Source organism: Rhamphochromis longiceps, linkage group LG17, assembly GCF_057381845.1.
Source record: "Rhamphochromis longiceps isolate RC_006_pf linkage group LG17, R_longiceps_female_GT1.1, whole genome shotgun sequence".
Lineage (NCBI taxonomy): Eukaryota > Metazoa > Chordata > Actinopteri > Cichliformes > Cichlidae > Rhamphochromis > Rhamphochromis longiceps.
The window spans coordinates 3,352,114-3,367,923 of record NC_140573.1 but is presented as its reverse complement, the minus strand read 5'-3'; the positions used below and the strand labels follow the sequence as shown (position 1 = coordinate 3,367,923).

Below are 15,810 nucleotides of genomic sequence, written 5' to 3'. Positions count from 1 at the left end.
CAACACATGAGTTATTGGATGTGATCGCTACAGGTTATCACATCCAATATGGCAACAGCTCTTGAGCAATGTGTGCATGACATGACAAAGGTTAATAAGAGGCCTAACATTGTAGAGGGAAGCCAAAGTGTTTGAGGAGAACTCGGAAAGACACAGGCCATCACCATGGACTCAACCAAAAAGGATGAATGCATGTTGTGTGCATGCTGCATACCTATGTGTTCAAAGTAAAACGTGTGTACTGAACAGAGCATTTGCCATCCAGAAGCATTTATTGTATTTGTAATCATGCTTTTGTATCATATTTTATGAAGAAGACTAGTCAGTTGGCAATATGGCGCCACCTGTTGTCATCTTCTCTCTGCTCTGATTCCCAAATGTGGTCAAACATTAATATATAGTTTTTTATACACAAGTACTTGGAGAAACAAAGGTTTCTGGGGCAATGTGCTCATTTAAAGGCACATATAGGGCTAAGGGCTCAGTTCAAACACAGTGGGTTGTGGGGATTAATCCAGCTCCGACAAGTCTCAGGCGGATCTTACCGCTAGCAGCCCAGGAATAAAGCCCCCGAAGATCTGCCTCTTTCCGAAGACGACGGAGCAGGACAACAAAGCCGGCTCTCTTCCCCCGCTTCCTCCGACGAGGCCTCTGAAGCAAAATTGAGCTGACCGGCAAGAGTGGAGGTGAACCGGGTGCTGCGTCGCGCTCAAGCGGCGGTGGGAAAACAACGTCGTATCGTTGACTCTGAAAGTTATCCATAGCAGATTTGATCGGCAGTAACGCATGGCGATCATAAATCCGAAGGGAGATGACATCGGACAAAGCTGTAGCAAGAACACTTGCATAACATATGAAGTAAACAAACACACGGACGGAGGCAGCGGCACAGCCAAACACAGGCGCCATCTTGCTTCTTGGGACAACAACAGTAATGAAAAAAATCACACAAAATATGACTCTTTTTTTTTTTTTTTTTTAATAGTTTTTAACTTAAAATGGCACCAAATAGTATACCCCCAAAGCAAACCTTTCGGTATGCCAACATTTCTTCAGCTATTTTCAGGGCAGGGTCGGATGATGATGAGCTACAATAAAATGCATCATGGCCTCACTTCAATTCAATTCAAGGGTCGCGGGGGGCGCTGGAGCCTATCCCAGCTGTCATAGGGCGAGAGGCGGGGTACACCCTGGACAGGTCGCCAGTCTGTCGCAGGGCCAACACACAGGGACAGACAACCATTCACACTCACGTTCACACCTAATGGCAATTTGGATTATCCAATTAACCTATCCCCACAAGCTGCATGTCTTTGGACGGTGGGAGGAAGCCGGAGTACCCGGAGGGAACCCACGCAAACACGGGGAGAACATGCAAACTCCACACAGAAAGACCCCGGCCTGATGTTGGAATTGAACTCAGGACCTTCTTGCTGTGCGGCAACAGTGCTAACCACTGTGCCACCGTGCTGCCCAATTCAATTCAATTCAATTGTATTTATATAGCGCCAAATCACAACAAAAGTCGCCTCAAGGCGCTTCATAGATACAGAGAAAAACCCAACAATCATATGACCCCCTTTGAGCAAGCACTTTGGCGACAGTGGGAAGGAAAAACTCCCTTTTAACAGGAAGAAACCTCCGGCAGAACCAGGCTCAGGGAGGGGCGGCCATCTGCTGCGACCGGTTGGGGTGAGAGAAGGAAGACAGGATAAAGACATGCTGTGGAAGAGAGACAGAGGTTAATAACAGATATACACTACATTTTCATCAATGACATTTTTCATAAAGCAAGCCTACAAAAGCCTATATGTCATGGTCCTGGGTCATTTTGACCCAGTGTTCTTAGTTTTCCTGTAGTTTTGTATTTTGTTCCTTATGTCCATTGGATTGGTTGGTTTGGTATTTGGATTCCCCCTGTGTCCATGTTTTTATTGTGGTGTTTGTTCTGGTACCGTGTTCCCATCCTTTGTGTTCTGTGTTCTCCTCATCCCCCCATATTCATCCTTCTTCTCTGCCTCTCTCTCTCTGTGCTCATCTCTGTGTACTGTGTTGTGTTTAAGGTCCACATCTTGGTGTCAGTATTTTCAGTTTCGTGTCCTCCCTGCTCGCTAATTGTCTTCAGCTGTGTTCCCCGTGTGTTCCCACTTCTCTCATTACCTTCTGTGTATTTATGTCAGAGTGTCCCTTTGTTCTGTGTTGCGTCGTCCCTCTAGGTTGTGTGCATTTACCGTGTCTTCCCAGCGCCTCAGCTTTAGTTGCTCCCAGGTTAGTTATTGTATGGCTTCTTATGTTCCTGTTAATAAAGACCTGCCTTTGAGGTCATCACCGTGTGTCTAGAGCTGTGCATTTGGGTCCTCTCTTGCCTTCACACAGCCGCCGCTTGACACTATATTTAGATGAAGGTCAGATGGAGGTCTCAGACTGCTTGCTGCTGGATTGGAAAAGAAAACACCAAAAAAGAGCCACGTGACAGCAACTGCAACATTGCTACTAAATTTGAAAAGTGACTTGTTGATGACTTGTGATGTGTTGGAGCTTTTGCTCCATAACCTTTTAGTTCATGGTGCGCAGAAATCATTTGAGCCACATGTGATTCCGAAGATCCTCCAGGGTGAAGCGGTCCTTGTAGTGCTTCCTCAGACACCCCGTCAAAAAATCCCTGCATTCTTTACAGAAATGAAATACTCTTGTTAAAGTTATCCACAAAGTTATTTCACCTTTCTTATATCAACAGCCCTTTTGGCAGAAATCTTACTGTTTGAAATGTCAGCTAAAATCGGTGGGTTTTGGTTGATGATCTTGTAGTCGCAGTCAAATGGTAACTTGTTGTGTAACAGCTGGTACATCACAACACCCAGCTGCCAGGCTGTAGTATATTCTGCAGAGCAGAAGCCGTACATGAACCACTCTGGACTATTGTAGATCCTGGTTCCTAAAACACAAAGATAAGAAGAATTAATGGGGAGGGAACATGATGTGGAGACAGTTCATGACAGCACAACGCTGTGGCTGAAAACATACCTGCGTTCCTCCTGAACCTTTGTCCCGGAGTAAACGTGACTCCACAGCCAAAATCGATGTATCGCACTCGGGGTTCCTCCGAAGATGTTTCAATTAGAATGTTGTGTGGTTTAATATCTCGGTGGAAAACCCCCTTGTTATCCATCGTAATGGCTGCGTCAACTAGTTGCTTCATTATGACCTAAAAGAAAGGAAGCCATATTTGGAGCACAGGACATTCTCTATGAAAAACTGCTGTAAGCTCCAAATGCTCGTCACTTACCTTAACATGTGTCTCTGACAGAGGTTTATCTGTAGTTTTGAGGTAATTGTCTAAGTCCATGCAATTTTCTGGTTTCTCAAAAACCATAATAAGCTCATCTTCCAGATCAAACCAGTCAAGTAGAAGTGGGGTTATACTGCTTTCCGTATCGTGTGGTCCAGCCCCAACTTGTATCAGTAGCGCCACCTCCAGGGGAACATCAGTACTTTTCCCATTCCAATCCTTCAGAAGGAAAGTTACTTCAGGTCAGTATTCAGAATTTCAACAAAAGTAGCTATCAGCGTACAGACAGTTTTGAAATAGTCACAAAATGACCTGATCTTTAAAAAGCATTCTTTCCACTGAAACATGTCAGTTTAAACAATAAGGTGACCCACTGTTCATAGAATTCGACCATATTTCCTGACGATTTCACACACAACTGTGAGACCAGTCTGGTTCATGCACGGAGGAAATACGTGCCTTATGCTTGATGCCTGAGAAGGCCTGAAATAATATAAATACCTGCTGGAATAAGAAAAGACGCTTACCATTGTTGTGCGCGCAAGTCTGCGCTGTTGAACATGTTTGATTGCCACCTGCATTAAAGACATTTTCTGGGTTAGAGAAGTACAAACAGGAATAAACTGAAGATCTGTGAAATGCAAATGTAAGAAGCCATACTGGAAAACTGTCTTTTATGCGTATTCCAGAAAACACGGTGGCAAAGCCTCCATGACCCAGCACCTCCAGCTCTTGATATTTTTCCAGGAAGTCTTCTGCAGACACACAGGAAAAACATACAGGTTATGACTTGTTACACAGAAAACAGCTGGTACAGTCCTATAGAGCTTTGTTATAACATTTCTATTAATTGGTAAATAGCAGCTACATTTTAGCAGATTAGTAGGTAGGTAACGTCACTACTGCCCAGAGTGTCTCTTATTGTCGATTGGTCCCACAGGAATCAAACCCAATCTCAAACCCCAGGACAAATTCTAAAGGATCTTGTGATCCAGCTCAGAAATATTGCCATTATCTTACCTTTTCTGTCAGTGCCGGATATCCTCGGTGAGTCACATGTTTCAGAGGGTTCCTGGGTGGGACTCTCCTCTGGGCTCGTTGTCCTGCTTTTTTTGCTGGATGGTCCCTCAGATTCGTCACTAGTGCTCTTCCGTTTGTTGCTCCTCTTAATTATACTAGAGTCGCTTGAAGGCACTATGAGAAGGCCAACTAAAATGGAAAAAGTAGTTTGACTTTAAGCATTTTCAGTCCAACTCTGTGTGTCAACTGCTTTCTACTGACTTTCTAAGGTCTGGCAATCGTGCATTAAAGCAATAACTGCACACTGAAAATCAACACAAAGAAGGCTAAATGAACCAACTACAAAGTTAAAGACCGTTAAGTACACAGTTAAAGTCACAAAATAAACTACATAGCCAAGATAATGTCACAGCTAAAACAGGTCTTATCACTTACATTTCAAACTGGATTCCCCAGAAACAAAGTGGCTGGGACCCGGTTTTGGACCTCCACTGCTTTTGCTTTTTTTGGGGGATTTGTCCAGTCTTTCAGGTAAGTCCCTTCTCTTTCTTCCCTCTATTCTTCCATCTGGAGTCATCTTCACCAGTGTGGAGATGCAAGGCTCTGTTTGGTGTCCTGAAATCAACAAAAGATGATTTTGTTTAAGTCAAATTCAGTTGCCTCAAATAAAAACCCAGAAGCATGCATAATTACCATATGAATCCCATTTGACTTACCTAGAGGGTTATTCAGATCCACAGGACGTGGTGCAGTATAAGTTGGCCAAGACTTTGACATTGTGTGATTCATTTAGGTTAATTTAGTTTCAGGATTTCACTCTTCACTCTGCAAAGATGCAATGAGCTGTGTGTGAGAACTATGATCTTTAGTGTCTTATAACAATGTCTTATAACAACGAGGTGATGACATCACAAGATTTTGGAATTCTTGGTTTCCATAGCTACAGAACATCAGCCTGGGCTAGGCAGTAGTTTCTGGTGAAGGCAAAGTTCTGTAAAGATTTATTTAGGGGTGCAATATTGCAAAAACTGTAGCGCAGCTGCATAAATGCATGTTTATAGAGGGCTGCTTCAAGGTGGGAACTGTGCTTCTACAACAAAGGCCATAAAACTAGTTAGGAACAAGCAATGGATATTATAGATAATATTGTAGCTATTATACCAACAAGAAGGACTCTCTTTGGGCAGCATTTACTTGTAAGGCAGTAGTGAAGGCTAATGGATAGCTTTGCAGGCTAAAAGCTAGCAGCACAGGTTAAGTCAAAATTCACTTGATTTCAGTTTTATTTACAGCACCAAATCACAAAAACAGTTGCCTAAAGGTGCTGGAATGTGTTGACTGATCTATAAATCGTATCTGTGCGCATTATTGTGACTAGTTACTCACTAAATGTATGAGCAGTATTGGATGTAATGCATAATAAAATTATGCGTTACTGTGATGAGGTTATATTTTTCAAGGTTCAAAGGCTATAGAAAGAAAGCACGTGTAGCCCAGTGAATTTGAACTTCCACAGTTATTCTTTTTCCTTTCCTGCCTAATGTATTTTCTTATAATTTCTCAATAATTTATTTGCTCTGTTTTACCTAACCTCCGACTGTCTTGGTGAGTGTTGTGGAAGTTAGTATTGTTAGCTGATGTAACAAGCATGGTACCTGCTTCCCAACTCTATCGGTGTGGGTTTTTTTCTTTTTTTCTTTAATCGCTGGTTGTTCATATTTATGTTCCACTTGTATACCTCATCTGTTTGTATGTTGTATACTCACTGATTGTTCAATAAAGTTCTTGTTAAAATTACACACATATATATATATATTAGGGGTGCAACAATACACAAAATTCACGGTTCGGTTCGATACTTTGGTGTCACGGTTCGATATTTTTTCGATACAAAAAAAATGTTCATGCCTTTTTAATTTGTCATTTATTAAAATTATGAATATATATTTTAACTCAAAAGTACAGTTTTTAAATTTAACCCTAACCCTTGTGCGTGTTTTTTATTTTGACAGCGAATGCGCACCTGCGGACCACTTATGTGCAGCCCTGGTTATTTAGCTCATCATATCGCAGCCACAGAAATTCTTTTGTCCATGAAACCATAAAGCTGCACTTTCTTTTTGCCTTATAGTCTGATTTGTCATAACTTCTCCGTTTTGTGGTAAGCTTTTCTTTGGCTGTCACTTCTTCACCCTGACCTGTCTTATTTGGCTCAGCAGAACTAAAATATATATCCTGCTGCTTTTACACGCGCACTCACATAACGCTCAGCGATTCTCTGCGCGATCAACCTCTCACATGTTTAAGCTGCAGGAGATTTCACTTGTCATGTTTGCGTAGTAAGCTAACGATTAATAAGACGATGTCAGAGGAATTGGTGCACAAATTATCATCACTCACCAATCAGTGCTGTCGCTCTCTATACATAGTTCGTGCGATTGCAAAGTGAAAGCAAAAAACAAGCGCAAATTCAAACGCGATTTCAATATGTCACATATTGACAGTATATAAGTATTGTCTTGAGCACTGTTAGTGCCAACATATATAAATGGCAAAATAAAATAAAAATACTTCATGAATATCTCATAATTGTATATATTTGTGCATTTGAGCTGAGCATTGAGCGGGGACTTTTCACTATCGATCGATTATGATCAATGACAGTGAACCTGAGCACCTCCCCTACCTTTGGTGTGCGCTCACGCAGCTTGTAGAAAAAGTTTAGTGTGGAAGAAGTGGAGAAGGTGGAGCTGAAAAGCTGACATAAAACAATTAAAACTAAAAATGGGTGCAGCAAAATGTGTCGATTTAACCGCCATGTTAGCTGTCAGTGCTGCTGCACCAGCAGCAAGCGGTAACAACTAGTGACAACCAGTGAGAACCAGCAACAACCGGTAACCAAGCCTCACAGTCAAATATTGTTTGAAACAGATACTTGGATTTCAAATAATTTAGAACTGATACTACCATTTATGTGATGCTCCTCTTCTATCCAAATCACCTGAAAGGCAACAAAAAAGATTCTCTATCCCTGGTGATTGCTGCAACCAGCAGCACAGCAGTGAAAAAAAAGCAGTGATCATTTGTATGTAAACAACACATGAGTTATTGGATGTGATCGCTACAGGTTATCACATCCAATATGGCAACAGCTCTTGAGCAATGTGTGCATGACATGACAAAGGTTAATAAGAGGCCTAACATTGTAGAGGGAAGCCAAAGTGTTTGAGGAGAACTCGGAAAGACACAGGCCATCGCCATGGACTCAACCAAAAAGGATGAATGCATGTTGTGTGCATGCTGCATACCTATGTGTTCAAAGTAAAACGTGTGTACTGAACAGAGCATTTGCCATCCAGAAGCATTTATTGTATTTGTAATCATGCTTTTGTATCATATTTTATGAAGAAGACTAGTCAGTTGGCAATATGCCGAGGACATCAATGGGCTTACTGAGTGTATCACAGACTACATAACTTTCTGCACCGACTCCATTGTTCCAGCTCAGACTGTTCATTGTTACCCAAATAACAAGCCGTGGGTGACTAAGGACATCAAAGCCCTCCTCAACAACAAGAAGAGGGCTTTCAGAGGGGGCAACAAAGAGGAGGTGAGGAAGGTCCAGGTGTTACTAAAGGACAAGATCAGAGAGGCTAAGGACAATTACAGGAGGAAGCTGGAGTGGAAACTCCAGCAGAACAGCATGAGAGAGGTGTGGAGGGGCATGAAGACCATCACTGGATTCAGGCCAACCAACAGCAGGGGAGCTGAGGGAGGTGAGAATAGAGCCGACGAGTTGAATCTGTTTTTCAATAGATTCGACACCACAGTGTCTGCTCCCACCCCCACAACCTCACCTGCAGTCAGCCTGGAATCCAGAGCCACACCACTGTGCCAGCCTCTCTCTTCACATGTTGCCTCCTGTGAGATTCCTGACACCCCTCCCCCACCCATCACCTTCACTCAATACCAGGTTGAGATGCAAATGAGGAGACTTCACTCAGGCAAGTCTGCTGGACCAGACGGAGTGAGTCCCCTTGTCCTCAAGACCTGTGCCCCCCACCTGTGTGGAGTCTTTCATAAACTGTTTATGCTGAGTCTGAGTCTGCAGAGGGTCCCGGTGATGTGGAAGACATCATGCCTCGTCCCTGTACCAAAGACGCCTCGTCCCAGTGGCCCCCAGGATTACAGGCCCGTGGCACTGACCTCCCACATCATGAAGACCCTGGAAAGGCTCATCCTGGACCAGCTGCGACCCATAGTAAGACCACATCTGGATCCCCTTCAGTTCGCTTATCAGCCTCGTCTCGGAACAGAGGACGCCATCATCTACCTGCTCAATCGTGTCTACACCCATCTGGACCAGCCGGCGAGCACTGTGAGGGTCATGTTTTTTGACTTTTCCAGTGCTTTCAACACCATCAGGCCGACCCTCCTGGGTGATAAGTTAGCAGCGATGCAGGTGGATGCTTCTCTGGTGTCCTGGATTGTTGATTACCTGACAGGAAGACCACAATATGTACGTCTCCCACAGTGTGTGTCTGACAAGGTGATTAGCAACACAGGGGCACCACAGGGGACTGTCCTCTCCCCCTTCCTCTTCACCCTCTACACCACAGACTTCAGCCACTGCACAGAGACCTGCCATCTTCAGAAGTTTTCTGATGACTCTGCGGTGGTTGGATGCATCAGCAGGGATGATGAGACAGAGTACCGGGCTGTGGTCGACTCCTTTGTCACGTGGTGTGAGCAGAATCATCTGCAGCTCAACGTGGCAAAGACCAAGGAACTGATCGTGGACTTCAGGAAGACCAGGAAACACTTGACCCCTGTTTCAATCCAGGGGGTCAGTGTTGACATTGTGGAGGACTATAAATACCTTGGAGTACACATTGACAATAAACTGGACTGGGCTAAAAGCACCACAGCACTTTACAGGAAGGGCCAGAGTCGTCTCTATTTTTTGAGGCGACTGAGGTCCTTCAACATCTGCCAGAAAATGCTGAGGATTTTCTATGAGTCTGTGGTGGCCAGTGCGATCCTCTATGCTGTTGCATGCTGGGGGAGCAGGCTGAGGGTCGCAGATGCCAACAGACTTAATAAACTGATCCGTAAGGCCAGCAATGTTGTGGGGATGGAGCTGGACTCCCTCAAGGTGGTGTCGGAGAGGCGGATGCTGTCCAAGATAAAGACAATGTTGGATAACACCTCCCACCCACTCCATGACATGTTGGTCAGTCACAGGAGCTCGTTCAGTGAGAGACTGAGATTACCGAAAAGCACCACTGAACGACACAGGAAATCATTCCTGCCTGTGGCCATCTCCCTGTACAACGCATCCACTTAACACACTGTTTGCTGCTACAGCTACACATGTTTCTTTTCCAAATATTTATTTATAAGTGACTTATGTATGTATGTATGTATGTATATATATGTATATATTGTACTATTCTTAGTTAGCGTATTGTCTGTCTTGTCTTAATGTTGGTTTAAAATGGAGCACTGTAACAAAAAATAATTTCCCCCAGGGATCAATAAAGTATTCTGATTCTGATTCTGATTCTGACCTGTTGTCATCTTCTCTCTGCTCTGATTCCCAAATGTGGTCAAACATTAATATATAGTTTTTTATACACAAGTACTTGGAGAAACAAAGGTTTCTGGGGCAATGTGCTCATTTAAAGGCACATATAGGGCTAAGGGCTCAGTTCAAGCACAGTGGGTTGTGGGGATTAATCCAGCTCCGACAAGTCTCAGGCGGATCTTACCGCTAGCAGCCCAGGAATAAAGCCCCCGAAGATCTGCCTCTTTCCGAAGACGACGGAGCAGGACAACAAAGCCGGCTCTCTTCCCCCGCTTCCTCCGACGAGGCCTCTGAAGCAAAATTGAGCTGACCGGCAAGAGTGGAGGTGAACCGGGTGCTGCGTCGCGCTCAAGCGGCGGTGGGAAAACAACGTCGTATCGTTGACTCTGAAAGTTATCCATAGCAGATTTGATCGGCAGTAACGCATGGCGATCATAAATCCGAAGGGAGATGACATCGGACAAAGCTGTAGCAAGAACACTTGCATAACATATGAAGTAAACAAACACACGGACGGAGGCAGCGGCACAGCCAAACACAGGCGCCATCTTGCTTCTTGGGACAACAACAGTAATGAAAAAATCACACAAAATATGACTCTTTTTTTTTTTTTTTAATAGTTTTTAACTTAAAATGGCACCAAATAGTACCCCCAAAGCAAACCTTTCGGTATGCCAACATTTCTTCAGCTATTTTCAGGGCAGGGTCGGATGATGATGAGCTACAATAAAATGCATCATGGCCTCAATTCAATTCAATTCAAGGGTCGCGGGGGGCGCTGGAGCCTATCCCAGCTGTCATAGGGCGAGAGGCGGGGTACACCCTGGACAGGTCGCCAGTCTGTCGCAGGGCCAACACACAGGGACAGACAACCATTCGCACTCACATTCACACCTAATGGCAATTTGGATTATCCAATTAACCTATCCCCACAAGCTGCATGTCTTTGGATGGTGGGAGGAAGCCGGAGTACCCGGAGGGAACCCACGCAAACACGGGGAGAACATGCAAACTCCACACAGAAAGACCCCGGCCTGATGTTGGAATTGAACTCAGGACCTTCTTGCTGTGCGGCAACAGTGCTAACCACTGTGCCACCGTGCTGCCCAATTCAATTCAATTCAATTGTATTTATATAGCGCCAAATCACAACAAAAGTCGCCTCAAGGCGCTTCATAGATACAGAGAAAAACCCAACAATCATATGACCCCCTTTGAGCAAGCACTTTGGCGACAGTGGGAAGGAAAAACTCCCTTTTAACAGGAAGAAACCTCCGGCAGAACCAGGCTCAGGGAGGGGCGGCCATCTGCTGCGACCGGTTGGGGTGAGAGAAGGAAGACAGGATAAAGACATGCTGTGGAAGAGAGACAGAGGTTAATAACAGATATACACTACATTTTCATCAATGACATTTTTCATAAAGCAAGCCTACAAAAGCCTATATGTCATGGTCCTGGGTCATTTTGACCCAGTGTTCTTAGTTTTCCTGTAGTTTTGTATTTTGTTCCTTATGTCCATTGGATTGGTTGGTTTGGTATTTGGATTCCCCCTGTGTCCATGTTTTTATTGTGGTGTTTGTTCTGGTACCGTGTTCCCATCCTTTGTGTTCTGTGTTCTCCTCATCCCCCCATATTCATCCTTCTTCTCTGCCTCGCTCTCTCTGTGCTCATCTCTGTGTACTGTGTTGTGTTTAAGGTCCACATCTTGGTGTCAGTATTTTCAGTTTCGTGTCCTCCCTGCTCGCTAATTGTCTTCAGCTGTGTTCCCCGTGTGTTCCCACTTCTCTCATTACCTTCTGTGTATTTATGTCAGAGTGTCCCTTTGTTCTGTGTTGCGTCGTCCCTCTAGGTTGTGTGCATTTACCGTGTCTTCCCAGCGCCTCAGCTTTAGTTGCTCCCAGGTTAGTTATTGTATGGCTTCTTATGTTCCTGTTAATAAAGACCTGCCTTTGAGGTCATCACCGTGTGTCTAGAGCCGTGCATTTGGGTCCTCTCTTGCCTTCACACAGCCGCCGCTTGACACTATATTTAGATGAAGGTCAGATGGAGGTCTCAGACTGCTTGCTGCTGGATTGGAAAAGAAAACACCAAAAAAGAGCCACGTGACAGCAACTGCAACATTGCTACTACATTTGAAAAGTGACTTGTTGATGACTTGTGATGTGTTGGAGCTTTTGCTCCATAACCTTTTAGTTCATGGTGCGCAGAAATCATTTGAGCCACATGTGATTCCGAAGATCCTCCAGGGTGAAGCGGTCCTTGTAGTGCTTCCTCAGACACCCCGTCAAAAAATCCCTGCATTCTTTACAGAAATGAAATACTCTTGTTAAAGTTATCCACAAAGTTATTTCACCTTTCTTATATCAACAGCCCTTTTGGCAGAAATCTTACTGTTTGAAATGTCAGCTAAAATCGGTGGGTTTTGGTTGATGATCTTGTAGTCGCAGTCAAATGGTAACTTGTTGTGTAACAGCTGGTACATCACAACACCCAGCTGCCAGGCTGTAGTATATTCTGCAGAGCAGAAGCCGTACATGAACCACTCTGGACTATTGTAGATCCTGGTTCCTAAAACACAAAGATAAGAAGAATTAATGGGGAGGGAACATGATGTGGAGACAGTTCATGACAGCACAACGCTGTGGCTGAAAACATACCTGCGTTCCTCCTGAACCTTTGTCCCGGAGTAAACGTGACTCCACAGCCAAAATCGATGTATCGCACTCGGGGTTCCTCCGAAGATGTTTCAATTAGAATGTTGTGTGGTTTAATATCTCGGTGGAAAACCCCCTTGTTATCCATCGTAATGGCTGCGTCAACTAGTTGCTTCATTATGACCTAAAAGAAAGGAAGCCATATTTGGAGCACAGGACATTCTCTATGAAAAACTGCTGTAAGCTCCAAATGCTCGTCACTTACCTTAACATGTGTCTCTGACAGAGGTTTATCTGTAGTTTTGAGGTAATTGTCTAAGTCCATGCAATTTTCTGGTTTCTCAAAAACCATAATAAGCTCATCTTCCAGATCAAACCAGTCAAGTAGAAGTGGGGTTATACTGCTTTCCGTATCGTGTGGTCCAGCCCCAACTTGTATCAGTAGCGCCACCTCCAGGGGAACATCAGTACTTTTCCCATTCCAATCCTTCAGAAGGAAAGTTACTTCAGGTCAGTATTCAGAATTTCAACAAAAGTAGCTATCAGCGTACAGACAGTTTTGAAATAGTCACAAAATGACCTGATCTTTAAAAAGCATTCTTTCCACTGAAACATGTCAGTTTAAACAATAAGGTGACCCACTGTTCATAGAATTCGACCATATTTCCTGACGATTTCACACACAACTGTGAGACCAGTCTGGTTCATGCACGGAGGAAATACGTGCCTTATGCTTGATGCCTGAGAAGGCCTGAAATAATATAAATACCTGCTGGAATAAGAAAAGACGCTTACCATTGTTGTGCGCGCAAGTCTGCGCTGTTGAACATGTTTGATTGCCACCTGCATTAAAGACATTTTCTGGGTTAGAGAAGTACAAACAGGAATAAACTGAAGATCTGTGAAATGCAAATGTAAGAAGCCATACTGGAAAACTGTCTTTTATGCGTATTCCAGAAAACACGGTGGCAAAGCCTCCATGACCCAGCACCTCCAGCTCTTGATATTTTTCCAGGAAGTCTTCTGCAGACACACAGGAAAAACATACAGGTTATGACTTGTTACACAGAAAACAGCTGGTACAGTCCTATAGAGCTTTGCTATAACATTTCTATTAATTGGTAAATAGCAGCTACATTTTAGCAGATTAGTAGGTAGGTAACGTCACTACTGCCCAGAGTGTCTCTTATTGTCGATTGGTCCCACAGGAATCAAACCCAATCTCAAACCCCAGGACAAATTCTAAAGGATCTTGTGATCCAGCTCAGAAATATTGCCATTATCTTACCTTTTCTGTCAGTGCCGGATATCCTCGGTGAGTCACATGTTTCAGAGGGTTCCTGGGTGGGACTCTCCTCTGGGCTTGTTGTCCTGCTTTTTTTGCTGGATGGTCCCTCAGATTCGTCACTAGTGCTCTTCCGTTTGTTGCTCCTCTTAATTATACTAGAGTCGCTTGAAGGCACTATGAGAAGGCCAACTAAAATGGAAAAAGTAGTTTGACTTTAAGCATTTTCAGTCCAACTCTGTGTGTCAACTGCTTTCTACTGACTTTCTAAGGTCTGGCAATCGTGCATTAAAGCAATAACTGCACACTGAAAATCAACACAAAGAAGGCTAAATGAACCAACTACAAAGTTAAAGACCGTTAAGTACACAGTTAAAGTCACAAAATAAACTACATAGCCAAGATAATGTCACAGCTAAAACAGGTCTTATCACTTACATTTCAAACTGGATTCCCCAGAAACAAAGTGGCTGGGACCCGGTTTTGGACCTCCACTGCTTTTGCTTTTTTTGGGGGATTTGTCCAGTCTTTCAGATAAGTCCCTTCTCTTTCTTCCCTCTATTCTTCCATCTGGAGTCATCTTCACCAGTGTGGAGATGCAAGGCTCTGTTTGGTGTCCTGAAATCAACAAAAGATGATTTTGTTTAAGTCAAATTCAGTTGCCTCAAATAAAAACCCAGAAGCATGCATAATTACCATATGAATCCCATTTGACTTACCTAGAGGGTTATTCAGATCCACAGGACGTGGTGCAGTATAAGTTGGCCAAGACTTTGACATTGTGTGATTCATTTAGGTTAATTTAGTTTCAGGATTTCACTCTTCACTCTGCAAAGATGCAATGAGCTGTGTGTGAGAACTATGATCTTTAGTGTCTTATAACAATGTCTTATAACAACGAGGTGATGACATCACAAGATTTTGGAATTCTTGGTTTCCATAGCTACAGAACATCAGCCTGGGCTAGGCAGTAGTTTCTGGTGAAGGCAAAGTTCTGTAAAGATTTATTTAGGGGTGCAATATTGCAAAAACTGTAGCGCAGCTGCATAAATGCATGTTTATAGAGGGCTGCTTCAAGGTGGGAACTGTGCTTCTACAACAAAGGCCATAAAACTAGTTAGGAACAAGCAATGGATATTATAGATAATATTGTTGTTAGGATGCCTGGGTCGTTGACCCTGGGGTTTTGAGTTTATTATATTATTTATACTTTCAAGTCTTTGGTTTCTTTGAGTTCTGTCTTATAGTTTATGTCTCTGTCTTCTCTAGCTGCTCTTTCTCCCCTGTCAGCTGTATCCCCTTGTCTAGTTCGCGTCTCTGTGTGTCCTTAGTGGCTATATCCCCGTCTCCAGTCAGTGTCTGTGTCTGCCCTGGTCCCACGTCTCTGTTCCCTCTGTTGCAGTGCGTGCGAGTCTGTGTCTTTGTTCAGTCTGTTTTATGTGTTTCCTGTTTTACTTTGAAAGTCCATGTCTGATGTTAATGTGTCTGATTTGCCCCAGCTGTGTTTCCCTCCTGTTACCCATTCCCTGATTGCTCCCTCTGTGTATTTAAGCCCTGTGTTTCTCTGTGTCCGTGTCGCGATCTACCGTTTAGTTTGCTGTGTGTTTTGCCCATCCACCGGTGTTAGTTTATTTTGACTTTTTTTCCAGTTATGTTATGTTTGCGTTCAGCATTAAAGCTGTTTTGGTTTAAGTTCTGTCTCCGGAGTCTGCACCTTGGGTCCTATTCCTGTCTGCACACAGCCGTCACCTAACAATTGTAGCTATTATACCAACAAGAAGGACTCTCTTTGGGCAGCATTTACTTGTAAGGCAGTAGTGAATGGATAGCTTTGCAGGCTAAAAGCTAACAGCACAGGTTAAGTGTTAAGTGACTGCATAAATACAGTGGATAAATACAATTTTAAAACATATATATTTATTTTCTAAAAAGTGCATTTTAATGCTTATAGTCATGGTTATATCAAGCTGACATT

The 15,810-nt window shown here is 43.6% G+C and overlaps 2 protein-coding genes across 2 annotated transcripts; both read right to left on the bottom strand.

Annotated features, from left to right (window-relative positions):
- Nucleotides 1–1,707: 1,707 nt before the first annotated feature.
- On the bottom strand, nucleotides 1,708–5,098 carry LOC146649090 (serine/threonine-protein kinase pim-2-like). The gene is made up of 9 exons (XM_085387318.1): nucleotides 5,026–5,098; nucleotides 4,745–4,924; nucleotides 4,310–4,498; nucleotides 3,950–4,044; nucleotides 3,817–3,864; nucleotides 3,287–3,508; nucleotides 3,025–3,205; nucleotides 2,759–2,935; nucleotides 1,708–2,669 (listed from the first exon to the last, which is right to left on the bottom strand). Exons 1-9 carry the CDS (start codon nucleotides 5,096–5,098, stop codon nucleotides 2,578–2,580), a joined length of 1,257 nt encoding a protein of 418 aa, XP_085243444.1. The 3' UTR covers nucleotides 1,708–2,577.
- Nucleotides 5,099–12,071: 6,973 nt separating this feature from the next.
- Nucleotides 12,072–14,627, bottom strand: LOC146649089 (serine/threonine-protein kinase pim-2-like). The gene is made up of 9 exons (XM_085387830.1): nucleotides 14,555–14,627; nucleotides 14,274–14,453; nucleotides 13,839–14,027; nucleotides 13,479–13,573; nucleotides 13,346–13,393; nucleotides 12,816–13,037; nucleotides 12,554–12,734; nucleotides 12,288–12,464; nucleotides 12,072–12,198 (listed from the first exon to the last, which is right to left on the bottom strand). The coding sequence occupies exons 1-9, from the start codon at nucleotides 14,625–14,627 to the stop codon at nucleotides 12,107–12,109; spliced, it is 1,257 nt and encodes a 418-aa protein (XP_085243956.1). The 3' UTR covers nucleotides 12,072–12,106.
- Nucleotides 14,628–15,810: the final 1,183 nt, after the last annotated feature.

Bases quoted from the DNA above. Each gene is read 5' to 3' on its own strand.
- LOC146649090 (XM_085387318.1), bottom strand. From the start codon at position 5,098: ATGAATCACACAATGTCAAAGTCTTGGCCAACTTATACTGCACCACGT. The intron at 4,499-4,744 runs GTAAGTGATAAG...TTTCCATTTTAG, and splicing joins TGGGGAATCCAGTTTGAAAT to TTGGCCTTCTCATAGTGCCT. The intron at 2,936-3,024 runs GTATGTTTTCAG...TTTGTGTTTTAG, and splicing joins AAGGTTCAGGAGGAACGCAG to GAACCAGGATCTACAATAGT.
- LOC146649089 (XM_085387830.1), bottom strand. From the start codon at position 14,627: ATGAATCACACAATGTCAAAGTCTTGGCCAACTTATACTGCACCACGT. The intron at 14,454-14,554 runs GTAAGTCAAATG...TGTTGATTTCAG, and splicing joins GGATCTGAATAACCCTCTAG to GACACCAAACAGAGCCTTGC. The intron at 13,038-13,345 runs GTAAGCGTCTTT...TTCCTTCTGAAG, and splicing joins GACTTGCGCGCACAACAATG to GATTGGAATGGGAAAAGTAC.